This window comes from Chiroxiphia lanceolata, chromosome 3 (assembly GCF_009829145.1).
Source record: "Chiroxiphia lanceolata isolate bChiLan1 chromosome 3, bChiLan1.pri, whole genome shotgun sequence".
Classification (NCBI taxonomy): domain Eukaryota; kingdom Metazoa; phylum Chordata; class Aves; order Passeriformes; family Pipridae; genus Chiroxiphia; species Chiroxiphia lanceolata.
This window is the reverse complement of record NC_045639.1, coordinates 13,794,505-13,820,766: the sequence shown is the minus strand read 5'-3', so window position 1 is coordinate 13,820,766 and position 26,262 is coordinate 13,794,505. Positions and strand designations below refer to the sequence as shown.

General features: G+C 40.4%; 1 protein-coding gene across 30 annotated transcripts in view; it reads right to left on the bottom strand.

Annotated features, from left to right (window-relative positions):
* Positions 1-12,719, bottom strand: part of NRXN1 (neurexin 1) — a 711,718-nt gene extending 698,999 nt beyond the window's left edge. For 18 of the 30 annotated variants that reach the window (XM_032683731.1, XM_032683732.1, XM_032683768.1 and 15 more), the window contains exons 1-2: positions 12,668-12,719; positions 7,292-8,794 (exon numbers count right to left, since the gene is read on the bottom strand). In XM_032683731.1, the coding sequence (XP_032539622.1) occupies positions 7,292-8,030 (739 nt within the window). In that variant the 5' untranslated portion in view covers positions 8,031-8,794; positions 12,668-12,719. Of the gene's footprint in view, positions 1-7,291; positions 8,795-12,573; positions 12,608-12,667 lie in introns of those variants that run through there. The other 12 variants (XM_032683741.1, XM_032683751.1, XM_032683746.1 and 9 more) reach the window with 2 other exon arrangements.
* Between the last annotated feature and the right edge of the window lie 13,543 nt (positions 12,720-26,262).

The following is a 26,262-nucleotide window of genomic DNA, read 5'->3' as shown; positions in this document are numbered from 1 at the left end:
TCAATGGGACTTCAAATTGACTCCAGTGAAAAATGAAAACAGAACACATTCTTTAGAGCTATCTAAAAGGCACCAAGTTTGCTGCTTAATAGGACCTAGCTGAATAGTTCTAAGTTCATAATCCACTCCACAAAATTAAAGAAATCTCAATTCTTATCATATAACCCTGTTCTTATAGATTTGCTGCCAGCATACCCCTGTCTCATTTCTTTACAAGCTCAAACCAGGCATGACTGAGGCCACCTCCCACTTTCACCCCCAGATTTCTCACTGAAAAAGGAAGAAAATGAAACTTAAAAAAAAATTATACGGTCATTGACTGGGAACCAGAGTTCTTCGCTATCCTCAGACATTAAACCTTAGATCCTTTTACAGTAATAAGGATGGCTTTTGTACAGGTGTAATGTTGCAAAGGATGAGAACTGTTATGACTATAAGAAGAGCTGAATTGTCAAAGGAAATGTGATTGGCCGTTGACAACATTTCCAAAGTCTAGTCAGACCAATGGAAAGCAGTGGCAGACGAGTTGTACACAAGAAAAACCACACCATTCTGAACACTCAGCTATGGATAGGCAGTAGGAATGCCAGCAACTTCAAAGCCAACTGACAAGTATCAGTTCTGTAGACTAAAGTGGTTGACCTACAGTAAAGGGAGCTTCAAGTCTTGACTTCCCCTACTAGATCCCTAACAGAAATTCTGATCTTTCAAGTACCTGATGACCAGGAAAATAACAGTACAAAAGTAGCATGTATGGAGTGTCACTGGTTTAACTTCACAGATGGAGAAAACAAACTGGAGAAATGGTGTGAACCGGCTCGGGTCACTGAGAAAACAATGGCATATCAAAACCATGTGCTTTTCCCTATTCATTAGGTCATTAGTTACCAGAGGTATTTTGTGCATTGAAAGCTCATTGATTCTACTGATTCTACTCCAAGATCCAGGAGAATGGCTAGACATTAGCATGAACCCACTGCATACAATTACTTTTTAGCTTCGCAGAAGAGCATCTGAGCTTCAAGGTTGAGTTCTGCACAATTGACAATATAATCCAGGCCAGTAAAGTGCTTGTGATACTCTCAGACACCATCACCACAGTACAGAAAGAGAAACTGTCATTCAATGAAAGTGCACATCTTTTGCAAAAGATTAAATTATGATCCTGGGTCAGCGTAGAACTAAATAAAGGCATCAAAGTATTACATATCCTAACTTGGCTAGTCAATTCTACATATAACACAGGTAAAAGTATTTTGCAATGTTCTACCAAATCATTCTCTGAAAGAAGTACACTTCAGTCTTTACAATTTACTCCTCAGGTACAAAAAGGTATGCAACACCTCAAAATGCTGTTCACTATTCCGTAAAATCATGTGTTTATGAAGGTACACAACTTTCAACTACAGCGCAATAGATCGGACAAAGCATTTTTCCAGAAGCTGGTATGGTTTCATGTTTGCTGAAAGGAACATCAAGCTTTATGGAAGATAAAACATCATATTAGATTCACCAAGAAAGATAGATGAACCTTTTTGTTTTAAATTACCAACCTATTTTAATAAGTTTATTAAAAGAAGCATAAACCCTTCAAGCTGCATATGTTAATGTTAGCCTCTCCATAAAGCTATTTCTATCAGGAATTGGTTTTAATTGCCAGGGTGTTTCCCCATTCCTATCCATCAGGTCGGTAATGATGATGGGATAAAATTATATGTTCTGGAATCCAAATGTTTTCCTACAACTCCTTGGCTAGCATTTACTGTTAAAAGACTCCTATGGAGCTCAACCTGCAGCTGAGACAAAAGATCAAGTATATTTGGTCAAAAATGCCTGTAAGCCTTGAAGTGTAGTAACATTAAAATATAAACAATTTTAAAATATTCTTTTGAAGTTCTGAATTAATATGACCAATCTGACACAAGGTCCTATGGTGCTAGATGTAAATTCTTCTAGCATATTAGCTTTCTATAATTTACAATATAGACTTAACAAGGACCTGGCACCTCAACTAGGCACAAAGGGAAGCAACAACCTCGTTAATTAAAATATTACTGATCTGGGATACCAAGATGTAGGCTATATGTGTACATGGTCTTTTGGAAGTATTTCAACATCAGCATTTTGAAAGGATTAGTAATACTCAACAAGAAACCTCCTTAGAAAATAATAGAAAACAGACTGCCAACTCCTAATTACCAGTGACACAGTATTTAAATTCCTGTGATTTTACACGAGGTAGATATTGAAATCAATATCCTATAATGCTGAATCCTGGCAAACAAAATAATACATCAAATTGCATTATGAAAATGATGCAAAATTGTGCTTTAAACTGACATAAGGATTGTGTTTTCATACGACTAAAGGTGAAGGGCACAAGTTTAACACAGTTCTGAAAGACTTTTGGATCACTTGACTGCCTTCCCTCAAGATTCTACTCTGACAACAAAGTCACCATTTAAAAATATTAAATAAAGTGAAAAAAAATTATTGTTAAATTAATTACATAATTGCTAAATACAATACAAGCTTAGTACAATCTCTGGTGGATTTCTACCCCTCCTTCTAAATCAACATCACCCCAGTGGCCATTGGCACTAACAAGAAATCCAGCATGCAGAAGGAATACAGATTGTTTAATAGAGATGCACGGTGTAGGTAAAAATTCTGAAGTGTAAATCAAAAGGAAAGTTTTATTCACAGTATTTACTACCCCAAAGTATATTTATCTAACTATTCAAGAAGAATAAAGACCATGGTGACTACTCTGATAAGACTGACTATAGGCAATGAGTTCAACAGCACCTCACTCAAACATGTATCTTGCAATAGATAATTAATGCCAAAAGAAGTTTAAATATTTCATTCATGGTATAAGAGAACTAAATGGATTAAAATATGAACATTTTCAAAGAGATATAAATGTTGGATGACTTTTTAAAAAGTTAACGTGAAAAAGGAAATATGCACAACAAAGACTGATGTAATATATTCAGAACCCAAACAAACAAATCTAAATGCTGGCTAGCCAGAGACATCTGGAACTCGCTTCCTCAAAAATCACTTTCACAGTTCAAATCATAGCTGGCATCAACTTCTGAATATCTGACAAGGAAGAGTATCTCTTACAGTGAATAGCTGCATGAACAGTCCTCATTTTTCTCATGAACCAGAAACTCAGTAGAACAGTTAAAATAAAACATGTTCAAAACAGGAATACTTTGAATTCACTGAGCAATTGTCTCTACAGCATACTAGTATTGAGGCAAGTAGGCAAGCTATATTTTAAAAAGATAAATGATCCTGTGTGCAATTTTTTCAAGCAATTACAGATATAGAAAAGTAGAAGGACATGGAGTGACAAGAACTTAGCATCAGTGAGAAAATTTCTCCAAATCAAATCATGTGTATTTTACTACTTCTTTTAGAGGTATCTGCTTATTTTCTCAGACAGGATACTAGACAAGGTCATTTTTATATAAATGAGGATGAAATGAAAATTATACCCTTTTTTTTTTGTTTAAAGTCAGAAGGTCACTATTTTACTAATTTAATATGCAAAACAGGAGGTTTTTGTTTTGAAATTTTAGTGCAAGGAGCAAAGTTAGAAGAGGAAGATGGAGGTTCATTGATATGAATAAGGTATTCTCCTTACTTTCTAGGACCTTGACTTAATTCACTAAAAATCTGACTTTAAAGATCTGTCTTTTTAATAAACAGCTCTCCCTATCATAGAATCAAGACATATCAATTTGAGTAATTTCAGGAAATCTTATAATTTTCACTGAATATATTGCAATGTGTGTCAAAAATTTATCAGAAAATTGATATGGTAATTAGGGTTTATTTCAATGCTAGTCTTATTCCTAATAAAATTTATTATAATTTTATTTTTCCTTCTATTCAGTCACTATTATTATGTGAAATAATATTCCCTTGCCTTCTTCAGTACTAAATAGAGATTTTATTATCTCTTTTAGAGGACACCTGTAGCATTTTTACTCATGGCCTCATCGACAACAGAACTGCTACAGAGCATAATTTTCTCTGCTGTGGACTGCACATCCTTGACACTTAGGCAAAACTCCAGTCCTTTTTCTGTGATTTATGCCAAAGCTCCTGTTGAAGAGAATTTAGATCCTATTTGAACAAAGGGCATGAGTGAATGGTTCTTTCCTAGCTTGCACTGTTCTTACTGGTGTAGTTCAGGAAGCATAAATGAAGCTACTCCTCATTTAGACAGGTACAAAAACAGTTAAGCCTACTGGAAATAATTTATATTACTATGTATTTGGAAGAAAACCTAACTTGGTGGAACTTCATTCTTGTAAGAAAAAAATTGCTGCAGGAAACATTAATGAGATTTTCAAAGATGAAAATCTAAAAAAAAAAAACAAGCAGATTTTCTCCTGAAAATAACTGAACTTATATCCAAAATGGCATCCTAAGACTTGAAATTTTGATTGTAAATCTATTATTTCTAAACTTTCAAACATGCAAGTCAGGACAGAAAATTCTGAAGAGGTTTTCTTTATTGTTGTTGATATTGATTCCTAAAATCCTCCTCATTACACTGTGGGACTCTGTGTCTTACCAGACTGCAGAGATACAGAACCACAATAAATCCAAGGAAAAAAAAAAAAAATCCAAGGAATATCGAATTTAGTGACCATCTTTCACCTTTAAAGAAAAGGTACCAACTAGGACACCTGGCTAGAATTTCAGATAAAATCTAAACCATTTTTAAACAAAAAGCAAAACAAGGGTAAGTGTGAAAACTCAAAAGACCCCTCCAGATAATTGCATGAGATGTCTGAGATGATCCTCTAGCAACGGCAATCTCTTGCCAAGGTTTGTGGAAAATTTACATGTTCTGGGAACAAAAGATCAAAGCACAACAGCCTAATTTCTCTGTTGGCTACAAAAAACTAAGCAGTAGCCAGGGTTTCTTTCTTGGCAGATATAAAGGCTTTACTTATCCTTCTGCCATTTCTGTTTCTTAGAATATTAAATAATTTATAATAGTTCAATATCTTTAGTAGTATATATAAGTAGCTTCTATTCCCTTCATCAAAACCTGACCAATGGAAATTTCAGTTACTATCTTTTATCAATCAACAAATATAAACCGTAGGACCAGTTCCATTTATACTGTTAGCAGGGGAAATGTTGTCTCCTGTTCCAAATGAAATCAGAATCTGAATACTTTATGATCCTTTGTTGAGAGAATATGCTAAAATTATAAGTCTTGCTATTATTTTATAAGGCTTCTTAGTGGTCAAGGGACATGTGAGGAGAATTTTGATCCTCCTGAGGTCAGTTGTAAACCCACCAGTATTTAAATGAAGTCAGCATTTTACTTTAATTTTGGGGGATTCTAAATATTATTTTGAGAGTCATCTTCTTATAAGCTCCATATAATTTTTAATATATATATATATATAAAAATATGTATTTCATTAACATTCAATCTAAACATAAAAATGTTCCTTAAAAATGGATATTGAACCTATTATTATGTAAAGGTAAGAATTTATCTGATTTATGTTACAGGCAATTATGTGAACATTTTTATATAAATATTATATGTTCAAAATAACTTCAAATAAATAAACTATGTTTTAGTGTAAAGGGTATGTAAAGGTATAATAGCATTTAATTGTTGCTTTAATGAAGCTGCTACGCCTCTACAATTTTGGTTTTGGGCCCAACTAAGACAACTCAATATTGTACACACACTTATATATTATGTAGTATCATATATTAAAAACTGACATCTAAATACTAAATCCAGTAAGATGATCTACCTACTACAAAAGACATTACAGTTTCTGGGAATGGGTGCAATTGAAAGTACAAATGCCTTATTTTTTGAAACTATCATTTGCTCTTATTAAGAATTATTTTAAATATTAATAGGGTTTGAATTTTTTACAAATGGCAGATGAGAGATAAACAACTGATAAAGTAAAAGGATGTAGAATGACTGTAGTGCTTTGAATATTGACACTAAGGACAGAAGGTGTTACATAATAAAGCACAGTCACAAATGATGTTTTCTTTCTTATAATAAGTGAAATCTGATAGAAATGCTAAAGGCAAATTATTCAGCCATAAATGTCATGCAGCCACTCAGTGAAGATCTTAATTTGGCCTTGATAATATCTTATTTATATTTACCTTTTACATTTTAAACTTAGGTCTTTGCTCTCCAATTTTGACATGATGATTATATTTTCCCTCTTACATGTGCTCTTATTTCATTCATACACCTTTACATCCTGTTCTAGGTACACAATCTATGTAATTTCTATGCTTAGGGAGCTGCAAGCAATGGTACATTTACTAACAAAATAATAAAAACAAGAGTCCTGCATGCATCTGCAAAGTAAATGCTCACATTCCTTCCATTTGCCAAAAACAATGGGCACTGAATATGAATCATATTTTACCCAGTGATTTATTTGTAGATGGGATTCAGGAAACAGCTATTTTTCTAAGCTCCCTCTTCCTTAGTAAAACTATTTAGTAATACTGTGGTCTCGAAGTATGTACTTCCCCCTTGCTCTTTTGCATTCTCCCTGTCTTCTGGCATGGTGAATTGCTAAATACATTGTAAAGCAGTACCGTTCACATCCATGTAAAAACATAATCTTCTGTTTAATCCCCCTCTACCCAGCAACAATTTCAGGAATTCACAAATAAATCACTGATTTTTATTTCAATGACATAGCAGAGGCAAATATCAAATACGAAGTGGACTCTGGGTCTCCTCTACCCTACAAAACCAAACCCAGGTCATCTTTTCACTTAATCCAGTAAAATTATCCCCAGAACTGCTTTCCCTGCTCCCCAAACTAATTATCACAAGCTGCTTGTGATAAGCATGCCCATCCCCTCCTTCAACTCCTGCCAAGTGTGATGCCAACCACCCCCTCCTACCCAGGAGACATCTGGTATCCAGGACCCATCTTCCCTTTGCCCAGAACAACCCCAAATCCCCCCTCATCCCCAGAGGACATTCAAATAACATCCTGCTCCTCTTCCTTCTCTCACCCAGCCTCTCAGAAAACAGAAGAGTGATGGCACCATGGTTGGCCACAGAGACACGTGGAAGACGGGGAGGAGAAGGTGGGGAAGAGGGGAGCCAGGGACATGATGGAAAGGGAGGGGAGGGAAGAAGATCCACTCGTACAGATGAAACTTCATGCAGGCCTGGCCTCCTACCCGTCCCCTCCATGGAGTGATGGGGAGGGGGGCGGTGGGGCGAACTGAAATGGCACCTTACCTTCACTGCAGTCCTTCCCTCGAAAGCCCGTTTGGGAGCAGTCACAGACGGCCTGGTCATTGAGCACCGAGCAGACGCCCCCGTTGAGGCAGACGTCCTCCCTGGCACACAGGCGGCTCTGCTCGTCATCCAGCCGCACCTCCTGGCTCTCCACCGGTGATGCTTGCGTGTAGTTGACCCGGACGTCTGTTATCCAGCCCTTGAAGGGCTCCCGGTCCTTGACAGAGGAGAGTGTCAGCTTTAGCGTTGCCGACCGCAGCTCTGGCGGGAGCCCCCCTAAGAAGAGCCCGCTAAAGACAGTCATGTCCCGCCGTTTGGACTTCACCTCCACCCACTTGGTCTCGGCTCGGTCAATGATCAGCGTCGTGTTCTTGAAGTGGCGGCGGATGACAACAGAGTGCCAGAGGTTGTCGTTGACCGCCGTGTCCGAGAGCAGAGTGGCGGGCTCAGCACAGAAGATGGAGAAGCTGAGCTGTAGCCGCCCGCCCTGGGTGAGGATGAGCTCCAGAAAGTCGCAGAAGCCCTCATCATCAAAGTAGAGCACCAGCCCACTGGAGCTGCGTGTCTTCATATTGAAGCTCATCTCACTCTCGCAGCAGGCGTTCCACTTGGGGAAGCGGGTCCACTGGCCCTCCGCACCTGGGAACTCCAGCCCACTGCCCAGCTCTGCCCAGCAGCCCAGCAGTAAGGCCAGCCAGAGCAGCAGGCAGCCCCCACGCCGCACCAGCGCCGCCCCCATCCTGCGCGGCCTGGGGCGGGCGAGCGGGGCGGCAGGGCTGGCGGGGGGCAGCACTGGGGCCCCGGTGGCAGACAGGGTAAAATCTTGCTGGGCGCCGGCTGCGCTGGGAGGTTCAGGCACACTCACCCCCGCCCCGGGTGCGGGGGTCACTGTGGGAGACTCCCCGGGGCGGGGGGCTGCAGGTGCCCCACGGGATGCGGTTGGGCACGAGATGGTGCCAGGGGCCACTGGAGGGGACCCACAGTGGGGGTAAGGCGCCGTTTGGTCTCTTCACTGGTCGGACGGGCTCCGCAAAGGGTGTCCAGGGGTGGGTGAGTCAGCAGAAATTTTCCCCAAAGCCAACATTACCAAACCTGGAGAAAAACCAAGATCAGTGGCAAAACTCTCCTCCAAGTGGATCCACCAGCTCGGCAAGGCTGTAGCAATATCCTGGCACGTGCGCGCCTCTTTTTACATCCTCTCCACCAGCTGTAGTTTCCCAGGAAGCCAATTATTGATCCCAACGCTGCCTCCCTAGCATGGATCCTCTTGTCATATCACAGACCGTCTGCCATGGTGCTAGAGCAGCGTCAGCAGATGACAGGACTCATCGCTCGTGGTTTCCTGAGCTGCCTCAATCCCAATGGGGCTGAAACCCAGAAGCTGTCAAACAGCCGAGTGGCTACTTGACATGCAAAGCCTGACAGCTCTTCTTCTGTTTGCTTGCAAAAGGCCAAGGCTAAGATCCAGGGGGGTGATTTTCCTCTATTGTTTTTGTTTCTAATCTGCAAGGAATTGAAACAGAATAATAAGAAATGATGACTCGTAACATGTCAAATCATAAAGTTGATCAATATTGAATGTTTGAGATTATTTTTTCATTTCAGCCGCTGTTGGACATTAGAAAAATGCTGCTGTAATTTTGGAGTTACTGAGGAATTATAATAACTTGCAGTGCTAAACCTAAATCTTAACATACATGCTTATACTAGATTACATTTTTATAGTATAATCTATACATAAACTACTTACCTTTCCAAAACTTCCAAATATTTCAGTAGTATATTTTATTATTACAAGAACAATGTTAAACAGAAAAGGTGGTGTTTATTCTGCAATTTATTTTATCGTAATTTATTCATGGAAACACCAGCACCTGTGAAGCTACAGGGTCCTATTCATGCAGACAATGCTGCCAAGCCCAGCTCCAGTTGTTTCCAATACAGGTCAAAAAAATAAAGTGGACTGAGCTCCTAGCAAGAACTGACAGCCTCCACTGTACCTGGCTCACCTACTGGTTTATTTTCATGGGGTGAGGAAGAATTGCAATGGTTTCTTAGAAAGCTTTTTGAAAATTTCAAACTACGTTTTTTTTGTGCCACCTGGTTCCTTTTAGGGTTGATATTCTCTGTTATGGCAGGGAAAATCCAATTCAAACCAGCTCTGATGTTGACATTATTCACTATGCAAATCAGCTAATCCCAGGTGTTAGTCCTCTGAAATGGGTTGCGGTATTTTATGTACGTTTACTCAGCTGCCCTTATTTAAGAGAACAACTCTTCACTTAAAAAATTATATAGATGCCACAGTTCACTCTCATCCTCTGAAGAGGTCTCTACATTGAAAGCATTTCAGCAGAGAGGCTCTGCTCTCTGTTTTTCTCCCCCAAGCCACTACATCTTTTCTGGAAGCTGTGTATTAGCAGACCTCTCCTGATGGAGGAGAGGATCTCCAACACCTCGCTCACCCACCACTTCCCCTTCAACTCCCTTACATTTCTTTGCCAGCAGCACTTAGGCAGGCAGAATAGCATGTCCGGAGCTGCTGCCAAGCCCTGTACTGGGCTGGTGTGTTTGTGTGTGTGTGTGTGTCTCTGTGTGTGGGGAGAGGAGGTAGAGATGACCCTGCCAGGGAGAAACATGTTTTAAAAACAGGCACACACCTCAGCTGCCTGCACCTGACACGTTCAGAGCTGCTAAGTCACCTCCTACTCTCTCTTTATATTTAATTTCATTCCTCTAAATGTCAACACGATTATTTTTATTATTTGTCACACGCGAGGTGGGCAAAAGCAGCAAAAGGGAGGACGGGAGAACCCCCAAACTTCGGGGGCAGAGGCCAGCTGTGCCACCAGCAGCAGTTCCCCCCACACCCTCCCTGCCCCCCGGCAGTAGCCACTTCACGCACCGCGGCCACCAGCCGAGGGATTTTCCCGCACAGCGCGGTGCCCGGGAGGGCCCGTGGCGGGAGCCCCCGCAGCTCCGCTCCCCAGAGCGCCTTTCCGGGCGCGGCGGGGCCGCGGGCAGGGGCTCCGCTCGCTTGCAGCACCCGGCGAGCGGCCGCTCCCGCTTCAGCACCCGGAACAGCTCCGCCCTGCGCGGCCCGACGGGGCGGCGGCGGCCGCTGCCGGCTGAGCGCGATGGGGACCCGCCCGCGGCCTCCGCACCGGCGCGGGGCTGGACACGAATGGGAGCCACCATGTGCACGAGTGGATGCACCGAGGGCGGGGAGGGGAGGTGCGGGCGGCGGCGGGGCCCCGCTGCGGCGGAGGGGGAGGAGGTGGAGAGAGGGAGCGGATTTAGGGTGCGTGGGGGGTGCGGGGAGCCGGGTGCGGGGCGGCGGTGTGAGACACGGCGTTCGTGGCCGGGGGGTCGCGGCGTGAGAAATTACATGGAGGGAGGGGGATGTGTGTGAGGGGGTCCGGAGTGCGTGGGGGAAGGGGAGGCTGCATGTAGGTTTGTGGAGCGGGGATGCGTGGGGAGGGGGCGCGGCGTGTGTGTGTGTGTGTGTGTGTGTGTGTGTGTGTGTGTGTGTGTGTGTGTGTGTGTGCGCGTTCACGGGGGTTACCAGGTAGCTGGGGCTGGGCTGGGGAAGCGGCGAGTGGGGAGGAAAGGCGGGAGGTGCCGCGGGGAGGGGGTACGGGGTACGCGCGGTCCTTGTGCGGGAGCGCACAGGGGAATCAGGGAAGGGCTTTGCGCCTCCCTTCCTGGGCGCAGGAGCAGGAGGGTGCCAGGAGGAGCCCGTGGTGTCTGCCGGGGCGGGGAGGGTGGGGGGAGCCAGGCAAGGACGCGCGTGTGAATGCGAGTGTGTGAGTGTGTGAGCGCGGCCGCCCTGCGTGCCAGAGCGATCCCTACAGGTGTCCGCGGAGAGCCGCCGCGCGGGGATCCCACCTCGCGAGCATCCCTGCCCGCTGCCTGCCTCTGGCTGCGGCGCCTGCCTTCCCCCTCACTCACACACACACACACACACAGAGAGCAGCAGCAGCGACAAGAGGGGGGAAGAGAAAGGAAAAAGAGACAGAGGGGAAAAAAAAGAGAAAGAAAGAAAAAAAGAGGAAAAAAAAAAAAAGGACGGGAAAAAGACAGAGATGAAGACACTGTAAAAGAAAGGAGAAAGACCCAAGAAAAAAATACAACAAACAATTGCTTATTTATTACTGCCGATATAATTCACACACTGCCAATGAACAGCACAGTCTTGTCTAGTCATTTCCAAAGCAGAGGGACACTTTCATTCTCAGAAGAGGACAATTTATTAACATATCTATATCTATCTATATATATATCTCAAATGGGCTCTTAAGTACCAGGCATTCCTCCCAGCAACGTATCCATGTATACACACATATGTAGCGAGAAATATACACAAACCAATATAAATGTAGCTATTCCATTCAGTGCCTCGCCAGTGAATTCGTATGCTTCCTCCACCCCTCTACAACCATTTTTTTTCTTCAAAAATTATGATTTAGTCACAGGTGCCCCGATTGAGCCTTTTCAAATTAGAAAAAGAGAGAGAGAGACACCCATAGGTCAATAAATCCTTAATAAATGCCAGGTCGGTTGGCATGCACAATCCTTGGCAGAATCCTTATTGCATGAAATACAGAGCATTGTCTCTGGGTGCGGGGAAGACCTGAGAGTTCACAAATTACCGGATGAAATAAAAGGATCTGAAAAACAACCTTGCTGCAGCCAAAGGGAGAAGCGCTCTAATTCAAAAGCAGACTTAACAGCATCATTAATCTTTTCTACGTAATTTCTAGAATCAAATTCTTTCCTAAGCGGCTGGAATGATCGATTTTGCTCCCCTCCCAGTCTGCAGCTGTATTTATTTTAATATGCTTATGATATAATTTCTACCCTTTCAAAAATGCACACCATCAGCAGGAACCTGAACAGTTTCAAACACATATCGAGGAAGTCGGGTGCCCTCTTTCTTCTGGTTCACAATAGAAAATGTCCCAAATTATCAATGCACTTCCTGCACAAACCCCTTGCCTCTTTCAGACCGCCGCCGATAAATAACAATAATGTTGCGATATTCATTCCCATCGCTGCCCCGGCTTCGCGTTTCACCACGGCAGCTCACGCCAGGGAGAACATGCAGCAGATTGATTTTATCGCTCAAGTCTGGCAGACCCCTCTCTCCCCTCCTCCTCCTCCTCCCGCCTCGGCAAGGGATAATAAATTACCGCATCCAACCTTTCACTTATACCTCCACTCCACCATCTCCTCTCCTCGCCATCCACCTCTCCCACAACGCCGCACGCAAAAAAACCCACCAGCCTCTCGCGCCTCCGCCGGCTCCGCCGCGGCGAAGCGGGGCGGCTGCTCCTCCGCGGCGCCGCTCCTCCCGCGCTGCCGGGCGCGCCTTACCTGCGCGGGGGCCGCGGGCTGGGGCCGGGGCCGGGGCAGGCGCGGCTGCCGGGGCTGCCTGTGCCGCTCGCCGACGGAGCGGGCGCTGCTGCGGGTGCGCGGCGGCGGCGGCGGCGGCGGCGGCAGCAGCGGGCGGGGGCGGCCGCCGGGAGCGGGGGGCGGCGCCGCCGCGTGACGCCGCCACGCCCGTCTGCCCGCCGGGGGCGGTGCCGCGCGCGCCGCGGGCCCGCCCCGCCCCGCCCGGCACCGGCCGCGCTGAGGGAGCGGCGGGCGCGGCGGGGCGAGGGGTGCGGGGGGACGGAGCGGAGAGGGGGCACCGAGGGCCGGGCCGGGTCGGGTCCGGCCGGCGGGGGCCGGGGAGAGCCGAGAGGTGCGGGGTTGGGCCGATGGGCGCGCACGGTGCTGCCGTCTGACGGCTGGGGGGGTGCGGCGGGGCCGAAGCGGCGGCGGAGGAGATGGTGGAACACGGCGAGGGCTCGTAGGGAACTGACGGCTCCCCGGCCAAAGCTCTTCTTTGTCTGCGTGCGGTTTTTTTTTATTTTTTATTCTTCTGTTGTGTTGTTGGTTTGTTGGAGGGTTTTTTGGGGGGTTGTTTAGTTTGATTGTTTGGTTTAGGTTTGTTGGTTTTTTTTTGTTTGTGGGGTTTTGTTTTGGTTTTGGTTTTGTTTTTTTTTGTTTTTGTTTTTTGGTTTTTTGGGGGGGGTTTTTTGTGGTTTCTTTTGTTCCTGTGTTTGTTTTTTTGGGGGTAGGGAGAAGGAGGGTTGGTGCTTTGTTTTGTTTCTTTTTTCTTTTTTTTTTTTTTGTGGTTTTTGTTTGTTTGTTTTGACTTTTGTTGTTTATTGTTTGTTTGTTTACTTGGTTTTGATGTTTGCTTGGGTTTTGGTGGTGGTGGTTTTGGTTTGGTTTTTTTTTTCCTTATGTTGTCATTTCCCACACCACCACCCCCCCCAGAACTGAAGTTTGCTGGGTTCTGCACAGCCTGTCGGAAAACAGAGGTATAGACTTGTGACTAGAACACACCCAAGGACTAGGTCTACAAGCACAGCAGAAATGTTTGAGAAAGCCCAGCCGCTTTCTGGTGTAGTGTTAAACCTGCCCGACTGCAGGTCGCCTCCAAATGGTTGCGAACTATTAGAGAAATTCAAGGCTTCTCGAGATCGTTGGGTTTAGCTGCATGGAAAGTATTTGATTGTACCAAACATGCTCAGTTGTGTCTAACTATTAGCCTTCTAATTTAGTGCCCCGTGGCCTAGAGAAAGGTGATGAATTGATTGTAATTGATTTACATGAAGCCTTAACCAAGGTCCTGGCAGCTTTTAAACACACACACAGGGATGTTTGTCACGCTAAGAGTCATAAGAACCCTCCAGTATGGGGCATCCCAGAATTTATTGAGCGTGCTCTGTGCAACCATACTTTTTGACATCTAGGGTGTGAACGTAGCAACCTAGTTTTGAACTGAAACTTCAGAAATAAGAGTAAAAAAATCCTTTCTCCCACCGCAGTCCCAGAGGAGTTAGCCTTATGAATATTTTTTTAATGAAACAGACTTCCTTACAGATGACAGGTTTGATGAGGTAACCAAGCAACATGTTAAGTAATGAGAAGAAAAGCTTCCTAGATATGCAATGTATCTTCAGTTTTTACAGTATAATCAGACATCCCTTTTGTTCAAACGGATGATATCCATACCCAGTTAATGTTAAACGGAGTGAGAATTTCTCTTGACAATTCTACTAACTTGACCCATGCAAGCAGAGCAAGGAGCAAATATCTCTTCTGCTATGAAAAGCATATAAATTGTAGGCTGCAATATGATAAGTAATACACATTTTTAAAGGAGTGAAATTGTAACCTGATAGTAGTACTTAGTGTGTGCATACATATATAATGTAAAAATACTCTTTTTTAAGTGTGGCCTTATTGTTATTAGGCTCGCAGTGAACACATGGTAAAGCTTCCTATGCTTTTAGATGGGGCATGTCAAAGCCAAAGCCCAGTCCACCTTGCTGGCATGATGGAGGTGCTGGCACAGGTGGAGAATTCTTTCCACCTGTAAGCTGAAGGACAGCTCAGTTATTCCAGCAGTAGCCAAAGGATGTTCATGTTTCTCTGGAAAGAAGCCTGCCACAGTGAGAGGAGGGCTAGGAAGAGCCTACACAGGAATAAAGCAGTGAGACATTAAGTGAGCCAGGAAGATACAGGGAGATTTAGGGGAAATACAATTTCCTTAATTTAATGGTGCTCTTTGGTTGAGTTTTAGCAGAATGTATTACTTTTGTCAGTGATTGTTGCAGCATTTGGTGTCATAGTTGATTCATTCTGAAGCAGCACCAAAAAAAAAAAAAAAAAGAAAAAGAAGGAAAAAAAAAAGAAATGTGACTTCCATATCATCTCTGTAGGTTTTTCAACATTTTTTCAACCAATGTATGGAATATCTTTTAAGAAGCACATGATGTTACAGAAACCTGACTTTCTTCTGCATAAAATAATGGGTTATACCAAAATATTTATAGATTTTGAAAAGTAAAGAGATAAAAGCAGCGATGACATTCTTGAAAACAACACAATCATATTTTCTGCCAGAGCGAATGCAGTACATTATCCAGCTTGCAAGTTCGAGACCTTTTGGAGGGATGTATATTGTCAGAACAAAGTGTCTTTGAGTCATTAAAAAGTACATATGTGAAATTGTCCAAGAGTTGTAATTTTAAATAAGAGATCATGCTGTGAATGCTGGAGCTGTCTCTGAGGCACGCACATGCTATTGGCATGGCTGTCAGAGCTAATAAAAAAAGGAAAAAAACAATCAAGGAGCTGCAGAAGAAATAAGAATGATTCTGCTGAGAAAAAAAGAAACAAAGCCAACAAAACCCACAACTAAAATCAAACTAAAGGTGCTTCCAGAGAACACTAGTTATCTAGGCAGACATGAGAAAGATATGAGAAGGGAGAAAGTTATTTATTTGAGACAGAGACAGCAGGAATTGTTTTAAAGATTTGAAAGAGAGAAAACCTGTTTCTTTGCTGAAGTGATCCAGGGTAATGTTCAGTAAAGGGGTGGATAGATTTTTGGGGCACATCAAAGCTCTGTGATAGTTATAATCCTGCCACATAGGCCTGACGTATTTCCCTTCTTTGAAACTATCATCAGTAATCCTTCTATGCCAAATCAAGTCTTTGAGAAGAGCTTCAGGCCCACTAGAAAGTTGACCCTTTGTGTGTTTGAATAAAAGTGGTTTTTTAGAGGATAGTCAGTAATATTTTTTTTAACAATTCAGTAATACCCTTTGAACTTGGTCCAGAGTGAAGAACGGACAGGATGACATAGATGTACAGCAGAACTAAGGAAGCTGTATGCAACTGTCTGTATCTGCATAGAGGCAGCGAGGTTTAAAGAAATATGGAGAAAGAAAGGTAAAATTTCTGCCTGGTAATTGCCATATCGGCTGTGGATGAAGAAAGTATGGGTAAATCTAAAGTAAAAAGAAATTAGAAGATACCTGTCTTGGAAAAAAAAGTCAATGTGTTACATAGGTCATTGCTTGCTCAATTTAAACTAATTAAATAAAACTTTGAAGTACTTTAAGATCTTGAAGTAAAAGAGAGACAAAACTGTATGGTTCAACAATTTAATTGCAGCAAATAATGAAATACTGGAGGTATTTGACTGACACATATGTTTGAAATCAGAAAAGAGAACAGAGAGGCAGCTAACTACATATGGATTGGATTTGACAGCTTCACTAGATAATGCATTTCTGGAGCTCGCTTATACCTAACTTTGGAGGATTAAGGTGTTAAAAACTTGCTTAATACTAATTGTGAATGGATAAATAATAAAGCAACATGTTTATGAGGATTTAAAATATTTGTTGACCTTATACTCAGTACTGGAATTTAATAACATTTCCTGGTCTTCTGCTTTTGCAGAAAGTATCAGCTGTATTTAGTGATGTAATGTTCTAGACATGAAGAGAAGATTAGAGACTTATATAGTTATAGGTGGCTTTGTCCAAAGAAAGCAGACATGGTAAGAAAATGCATAAGCATATCTGAGGATCAGAAGATGTTTGTGGACTCTTACTATGCACAAAATCTCAGCTGACTAAAAACCATTCCAAGGCTTACACGTTTTTTTTTTCCTTGGAAATAACTACTTCCTTGTATTTACTGCAGTAATGAAAACTTAACATGAAACTGAAACATGTTCAAGGCAATTAGCAGTAATCCAAATTTGATCCCCAAGATTAAAATCTTGGGATGATTCAGAGATTAATGTGGAAGCTTTTTTTGGTTTGGTTGGGGTTTTTTTGGCTTGGTAGCAGGAAATTGCTTACAACACTAAGAAAAACAGACCTGTTTAATAGTTCAAAGCCTAAGTATGGTATTTACATATATATGACCCGTGTGTGAGACATTAAATTAAAAGTTTTATTACTGATCAGCAGTTGCATATCCAACCTATGGGGTTTTTTTTTTCAGTAAATTAGAGGAAAACTTGATGAGTGTGAAGATAGTCATATTCCTACAACATAGTGATCATAGAGGAAATTGTAATGTGAAAGCTACAGGAGCTACCAAGACCTCAGATATCCTCAAAGTGCATTTAAAAAGACATCATTAATGACAAAACCCTATAGTTTGATGGCTCAAAGTCTCAGAGCTGAAGGTACAGTACACTTTCATACATACAAGCTCTAATTACCCTTGTGCACAAGGCTTGACTGATGGGCACAGCAGTGCACATTGCCAGGAGAACTCTATAATGAAAGACTCCACATTAGCTCCTCTGAGCTGTACAAAAACTCATTTATCAGCTAGCCCTCTTGATGAATCTTCAGCAGGTTTCAGAGTGGATAGGATATGACACAAGTAGCAATGGTTTTCTTACTGAAGCTCCATGAAGAAAGTCAAAGTGGTGCAAAATGGCCTTCTCAATATATATGTTTGGATTTGACAGAGTATCCATCAACTGGGCAAAGCATGGTAAAACAGAGAACTGATAAATCAACTGGCTTCCAAAGCACATTTGGTTTGGTATTAACTCTGTTCATTTGAAAAATGGTTGCAAATTTTTTTTATAGAAGAGTTTGTAAGGAGTGATATGATCATCAATACTGTGATTTTTTAAAAATTGTAAGAGTAGATTTGATATTAATAATCTGACTAATTTCAAAAGAAGCCCTTATGTTCATATCTCAAAAAAATGATCATTTCCTGTGAATCTTTATGTAGTAATGTGAGATAACATTAATATTTATGCATGCAGCAGATACATCTCAAGGCCATCCTTGTAGATTTGTGTTTTAGAATAATACACATAAATACTGTGCTATTAAATGCCTTTGACTGCAAAAATATAAGGAACTAAATGAATTTAAAATAGCTAAGTCTTCTTAGGCTCAAATACTTTCCTTTTAATGTCTTAAAGTAGTTTTTAAGCAGAAAAATACAAGCAATGTTTTAGATAACAAGAATTGAAGTGGACAAGAAAGTGTTGATGTGGACATTGAATGGAAAATAATCAACAAAAGAACTTGGAAGCTCATTTCATCCCATAACTGTTTGTGAAATAACTTCCTTGAAAGAAATGTGTAAGAAATCCCACTATAAGCAGAGGTGGGATGAATATTTTGTTCCAGTCCCTAAGAGACTTTATTTAAACCCCCAAGTATTTCACTTTGTATTTCTTTCAAAACTCTTAATATTTAACAGTCTTTTTTAAATGTTGCTCATATAATTTCCATTAATTCTTTTTGAAAATCTCACTAAATTCATACTCCTAAGTACTTGATGTAGTTTATGTGGAATTTACATGAATACCATTTGTGTCTAATTTGTATAAATTTTCATGAAATCCATTCATCATCATCATCATCATCATTCTCTTTGCTAGGATCACAGAACTGCCTAGATACATCAGTGTGTTCACAACCCCTGTCTGTTAGGAGAATTTCTGGGTAGTCACTGTAGTGTGAGGCTCCAAGTAAAAAACAAGCTCCTTTCCAAGAGACCCTGCAAACTGAAAAACAACGTGTAGCAAGCCTGTGAGGCTGGCAGAACAACATGATATTCCAGTGTTATTTATCAGTGTGCCTGAATCATAGATGTAGTATGCAAATTAGTAGAAGCAATCAAAGAAATTGTATTTTACCACAGCTGCAGGATTGGGTCTTAGCTGGGAACTTCCCTCGAAGGTGCTGAGTACCCTCTAGCTCCCACTAACCACTAATGTGGGTGGGGTGTACTAGGAGGAACTTGAACCATTTTGAATCAAGCTCTTTGAAAACCTCAAGAAAATCTCTGATTATAATAATTTGTTTTATAATGTGTCACTCTACACTTATGAAAACTGAGTATACTTGCTATAATTCAAGTATTCTACAAATCCTTAGCTATACTAAATGTGTGCCAAGTATACTAAAAATATATTACTTTTCATAAGGATATAATTTCCTAGTAATCAGAAGATATATTCTGATTCAAAAATTACTATAATTTTTAATGTTGGTGCGAATTCCTAAGGCATCCAAGCAGAGGAATATTTGTGATATGAAGCTGCAGATAGGTGGTTGAGATCATCAGTGTTTAAACCGTGAATGATGCACCTGCTGGAGAGATTCACTAAGGGAATAGTACTGCAATGTGCCAGATTGATAGTATTTTTACACTTCAGGGCAGCTTTACTGTTTGGTTGCTGAGTTCAAAAAACCTTTCACTAAGGGAAGTGAGAGTTACCCTTTCCAAGAATTGTGGTATTAATTGCTATTAGTTTAAAAGCTTGATTCAGTTTATTGCTACTTAGTCCCCACAATCTGTCTTGAGAGCCCTTAGTGTTGTCATTGCTTCTTAATAGTTCAGGTGTTTGTAACACAGTGCAGAAGTATTAGAGGAGGCAAGAAGAAAGGAAAATTAAATGAATGACAGATTGGAAGGCAGCAAAGGAAACAGGTTGGGGATGAAGTATACTGTAGATGAAGTGATAAAAAAAAGAAAGTAACCTAAGTTAAAAAAGCAAGAACCATTGTAAATACAGAGGAGGGAAATGGAAGGGTGATAAAAAGAAAACAAACCCTAACCAATAATACTGAAAGTTTACTACCCAGGGTATGTGGTGGAGACAGAAGCCAACCCTATCCAAAACCAAACAGTCACGTTTAGTTGTATTATGATCATGCCAAGGTCAGAAATACTGTGAGAGTAGATTTGAGCTGTTGGGAGGACTGTGTGTGGCTGCAGTCAGCATCTCCTGTGCCTGGTTGACACACATGATCTGGGCCACATCGGGATTTTTCATGACTGATCCCGTGGTGCTTCCAGAGCAAATTTGGCCTGGAAGGGTAGGCTTTCCCCTACTATAAATTAATGTTGTTCTTGTGGTCCTGTCAGAGGGGAAAAGTCACAAAAGATTTTACATTATTTCCCTCCTTTTCACCACCAAACTACTCACATTAAGATTCAGACTGAGCAATGCTATGTATTGCTGTTCTCATATGATGCTAATGATTTCTGATTCGACCTTCCAGGAAGTGTCGAACACATCCATGCATTTACCATAAACAAATTCTTAGCTGCATTCAAACACTTTGTCTCCAGTTCCATAGTTCTTTCTAGGGCTACCAGCAACCACAAAAAAATACCAGAATCTATGATTTCTTTCAACCCAGGAAACCACTTTTTCTATGCAGTATGAACTTTCAAACTTTTCTGTAGTATCTGGAATGCTTATGTCTCTTTCTAAGAAATGCACTTCTCTGATGTCAGAATATATATTGCATTGTGTTTTCAATACTGCCAAATTAGTGTTTGCTTCGTGCAATCTTTGATCCATCCAATGTTTTTCCTGTTGCTGTTTCAACTGTTTGCCTTTCTCTGACGTGTTTAGTAGATAGAGTTATTTTTTTACCCTTGTTCTTTCTCTGTGAATCTTTCCAGTCATTTTTTTGACCACAGACTTTGCTGACTACTGCTTTTGATTCAGTTGCACATTTGTGCAAAAAAATACCATAGCTACCAAAGCAGTAGGAAAAACAGAGATTTCACACAGACTTATATAGTGGCAGGAGAAAAGGTCAAGATACTGCATATTTTTAACAACAGACTTGAGTTTTTTCTTATGTATTTGATAAACTCTTGTTTTTCTGGGTGCATTGCAAGACAAAATTTTTTCATTCTGTAATCAGGTAACCCCAAAAATAGCCTGAAGATGGTTTTAAAGATCCAAATTGAACTAGGAGTACTAATCAATAACTATTGTCTACTAGTATTCCTTTATTTTCTTGGATGCAATTTACAGTTTCAGTGATGCATATTCATATTTTCTCCATATTATTCTACATTGCATTGTCTATACATTCTCTTAGCAACAAACTCCTTTCACTGTAGTGAGCACTGAAAAGGTGTCTTTATGGATGTCATTATGTCAAGTTATTTCAACATACATAGAAGGATTTAATGTAACAAATGATAAAAAGATGAAGCAATACAAATATCACACTTACTTTTGAAATGTATAGGCTAAATCACATTCAATCATTGCTAAAGGGAATTGGAAGCTATAACTTGCTCCCCAACCATCCTACAAGATAATGTCTAGCTTCAGTTCTTCATTTATCAGCTTATAGCAATGTCTTCCAAGTGGATGGGTCATTAGTAATTGACAATTTTAAAGTATCATTGAGTCAGAAAAAGCAGTTCTGGTCCTTCAGATATTGAAATTACCATGATTATATTGGTTATAGACAGAAGACCTGGGCTGGTATACCTCAAGGCTTTGATCCTATAATTTATCTAATGCAGGACTCCAGCAGGGCTTTCCCCTTGTTCTGAAAGCTTATATTGATTCTTAGGTATTCAATGGCTTAATACTACAGGCAGAGAAACACACAGATTTTCCTGATGTTTGCAGGTTTCAGGATGTTAAAATTATGCAAATTGAGCACAGTTTGCCCAAAAGCAAATTAACATTGTGCACCTGTAGCAAGCATAATACGTATATCTCAACAAAAGTATGAACATTCAGCACATTTTTACCTCATTAGCACTCCAGGGGTAGCAGTGACTTAATTCTTTGCTGTTGCAAGCTCTGTAGCAGTTACCCATAGACATTTTCAAGTTGTTCATAAAACACCTTTGTCAAAAACAAACAGAAATTTTATGATTAAGTATTGACAAGCGAGGGTAATGATTCATTCCTTTATAGAGTGAATTACTCTGGGGTATAAAATTTTTGGCATCCAAATTCCGTGGGGCATAAAAAGAAATGCCACTCCCAGAAGTGGGCTGCCTGGCTTTTAAACACTTCAGTTTTGGAAGCAGATCCTTGTTATCCAGTATGCAGAAATCATAGAGCACCTGTTCGGACCATATGAGCATTTTGGAAAGGAAGACTGAGACAAAAAAGGCCTGGGAAGAACACAATCCAAACTCCTCAGAAATGGACTTCACTGTGACATAGTGCAGAACGATGGAAGGGATGCAAAATCCCATCTATTTATGTGGTTCTTTTGATTTATGGCTGCTTTCTTGTTGGAGAAAGTAAGCTTCAAGTCTCCATGAAGTATTGATCACTTCGATATAAGGAAGAAACACCAGTGGGTTACCATTGCATTTGCCCCAAATGACAAATTTTTCTCATATGGTTGAATTAAGGAAGATTGAAAGTTTTGCAGTGGTCCGGTTCAGTTCCCTATTACACTTTGGAAAAGTCTTGTTTTGAAAGCTGACTGTTAATTGCCCTTGAACTCTCTTACTATATGAGTAATAATCCTTCAAGACAGCTTAGGTTTTATTTCCTGTTAACTGAATCACTAAAAGTGTTCACTTTTTTATTAAGAATGTCTTTTTTATTCCCTGAGTTGTCCTTCTTATATTTTTGTCTAGCTTTAATTTTCTTTAATTCGTATGGATTTTAGGATTTTTATGCTTCTAATAAGTTATTTTACATGCTGTTATATGTTGTGCTTTGCTGGAAATTTATCTCAGTCCACAAATGTCCCTGTAGATGGGATAGGTACTTCTAAGTAACATCAGAACTTTTCATTCTTTTGAATATACAAAAATATGTTGCTAAAACATTTTGAAATTCGGATATATACGTAGTATAAGGTATAACCACATTAAGCACATCAACTGAGTGTATGATGCTATGTTAACAATTTTCTCCCTTACTGTTGAATGGTTATCAACTTACATGACAAACCTCAGAACAACTATGAACACAGAGCTGAAAGAGCCTTCTCAATCCACTATTCAGAAAAGCTAGTAGTTTTTTTGGGCTGAACGGAGGATTTAATGGAATCCAGTACTGGAAAATAATATAATAAGAATATTATAAATACTATGTGACCTCATTTAAGATGTTTGCTTAAGTGTTTGTCCCAAAAATAATATTGTCACATTTCAGGACATGTTCAGGACTAGGTGAGAAGAATCAATGGCAATGCTGAGACATCATAAGATTTCTTATTAAAAACTGAAAAGAACAAAGTTTGCTTTATGAAGAAGAGTAATATAAGCAAGTGCTTAAAACAAACACAAAAGCAAAAAACACACTTCTTCCAAAAAACCTCAAACTTACAGAATAGTCTGAATGATAATAGATTGGAAGTTAATGTTTCTTATCATGTAAAATGTGAAAGATATTCTGTGAAACTGAAAAGAAGCTGATTCAAATCTGTATTGGAAAATTCTATTTCATGCTGTGTATTATTGAACTATGAAACATTTATTGTACAGGTTACTACTGAGGTTAAAGACTAAGCGAAATTCCATAAAGATTTGACTATTTCAAATAATGATGAAGAAATTATGAAATGTTTTGATGTGCACCAACACATTTTTGAGCATTGGTATACTTCAAGACTCAACAATATCCTTAGCAGTTTTGTTGGGATGATTGTCTGCCATTGTAGTAATATGCAATTCTGTCCTCCTCTGAAGCATCTCAGACTGACCATTGTGAGAGGCAGCCTGCCAAATTAAAAGAACCTTGATTCTCTTGCAGTATGAATCTCTGAAAGACCTTTTCCATACAAAACAAGATGTGAGAGTCTTTTACTCCCTTCAATGGGTTTTCTTTTGTTCCAGTGTAGTTATGTTGCTGCACCATTTTGTAGATAGAGGTACATCTGTTCTGTTCATGCAAAAGTTAGCCAGCTGTGTGCCAGCTGTTAGCATAGCACTATGTGGGAGTTAATGAGCCTTCCTGCGGATTTTTTTCCTCAACAATTGTTCCAACGGCTCTTAATCAGCAGCAGATTCTCCACTGAGTGATGTATGACATCATTTTCTGTGCTCTTCTCTGCTGTACTGTAGTCAGTATACAGACCTTTAGTGACCTGTTCAGTATCCAAGTCTAAACTATTTAAATTTATAAAGTGTCCACGAGCAGATGTGGATTTGAACATCATATATTTGTTATTTTATTCATCCAATCAGGTTCTGCAAACAGTATAGCATCTTCATTATTTGCCATTTTTTTCAAGCTTGTGGGATTTTTTTACTCAACCTAGTCACATGAATATTTTCACAAAGATATTGATTTGAGTGTTACTATGAAGCAAGTCAAAGGGGTTGTGAACATCAATAAAATTTGATTCAGGACTAATGTTTTAAAAGTCTATATTCACAGTTGCAAATATTGCCTGCAGTATTCATCATAACACACCACTGACTTAGTGATTTGGGGAAAAGACTTTTCTGATGTGGCATGTTTTTTTCTTACATAATTAGGAACAGGCGGCTACTCTTTGCAGTAACAGAGCTTAAAGACTATTAATACACCCATTCTTCCTTCTTTGCATTTGAAAGAATTTATCACTCATTAGTACATTGTCAAAGACAGGATTATGTCTTGGTCCTATGTGCACTCACAGGGAAACCCCTGCCAACTCTTTTAGTTGCTGCCAGGAAGCCAGTGAATAGAAAATAATTTGGGGTTTTCAGAGGCATAGAAAAATAATAAGTGTTTTCTTTAAAAGCAGAGTCCTTAAGAATAGGAAGTGAAGATCCTGGGCACTACAAGGCCTGTGCACACCTATCCAGGCTGTGGCTGGGGAGTCTCATCGTCCCTCCCAAGAGACCTGTGCATTTCTTTCGTCCCATCTTTACTGTGACCTCATAGAGTTCATGCTGAAAGTTGAGTTGTTAACACAAATAACTTTTACTGGAGTTTAGATATTGAACTTCTGTTAGTACAGGATGTACTGACAGCATGCTGAAGAGTGCGAACCAAAGGTCCCTAAGGTGTTTCAGGGGCATTTCAATTGCTTTACGGTGGTCAGTGAAGACATGACACATTCTGTTGAACAGTTTTTCAGCATTGGGTTTGATTATGTACTCTGTCATTTTCCTCAAAAAATTATTCTCAATACACTGCCATCATTAAGACATATAGCAATTTAATAGTACAGCACCAGTAATGAAGTAAATCAGTCTCATAAATATTTCTTATGTCTTAGATTACACAGTATAGGGTGGGTCCCCATGGAATGTAAGCGAAGCTGTGGCAAGGAATTTCTCTTCCATAAATACTGACATTTTTCCCCATTTACTTGGTTTGCTCAAAGGCTGTGTTACATAGTAAACTTCGGATTATATGATGATTGTGATGTGAGTACAAACGCTCATTTGTAGGAGAGGAAAATCTTTTCCATTGCCATATTTTATTGAAATAGGTGAGAAAAACTTAAAAGCCAGAATTAGTGATAAGATTTTAGGACAATTACTTAGCGTGATGCATAGGTTAATGGCAGTTATATGGTCACTTCCTTGCACATCACATTGAGTTATTATTCTTTTTTGTTTCTCGAAACATAATTAGTCCGTGATGGATGGGAGGCTAAATTCAGCACTTGGGGTCAAGCCACACCTTATAATGGAATAGCTGCATGTACTTTCTGCATTTTGAAACATTAATTTGCATCCAGTCTATGTCAAATCTTTCCAGCCTTTCAGGGCATGTAAACTTAGAAAGCCATAGACTATCCTTGTGAGATAAAACTGATAATACTCTTCAGTCTCCTTCTTCCCCTTTCACCCACCTGCTTTGCCACTGAGTGTTGTGGGGTATCCAAGACAGAAAGAATGTCCCTTCTACTTTTATTAAATAATGCTTTCTATTTTTAGGACCTTGACATTGAACTAACGGTAATCAATATATCTCTTGAGCAGAGGTAAGAGAATAATGAAAATGAATGTTCTCTAGCATTTTTTTGAACACGATTTGACAATGTACTTCACTAATATTTATATATGAAGTAGACTGAAAAATTTCTAATAAAATACACTGGAAATATGATAATTTGCTGAGTTTGAAATAATATAGGAATCTGTTAATTCTAGAAAGCTTTTAGGTGAAAATGTCTTGCTTGATGGTAAAATCCCTGATTATCTGTAACTCAACTGAGAAGCAACTTTAAAACCTGATGTTTTTACTGTGAATATAACATTGTAACACAGATATGCTTTATGAAGATATTAAAAGCATTCCATGTAGTTTCAGTGCAAAATGAAAATAAATACTGAACATTTAGGAGTTTCTGTGAAAAATGACATGTCAGCTTTCTTTTTATATTCTTTAATAGTCTCAA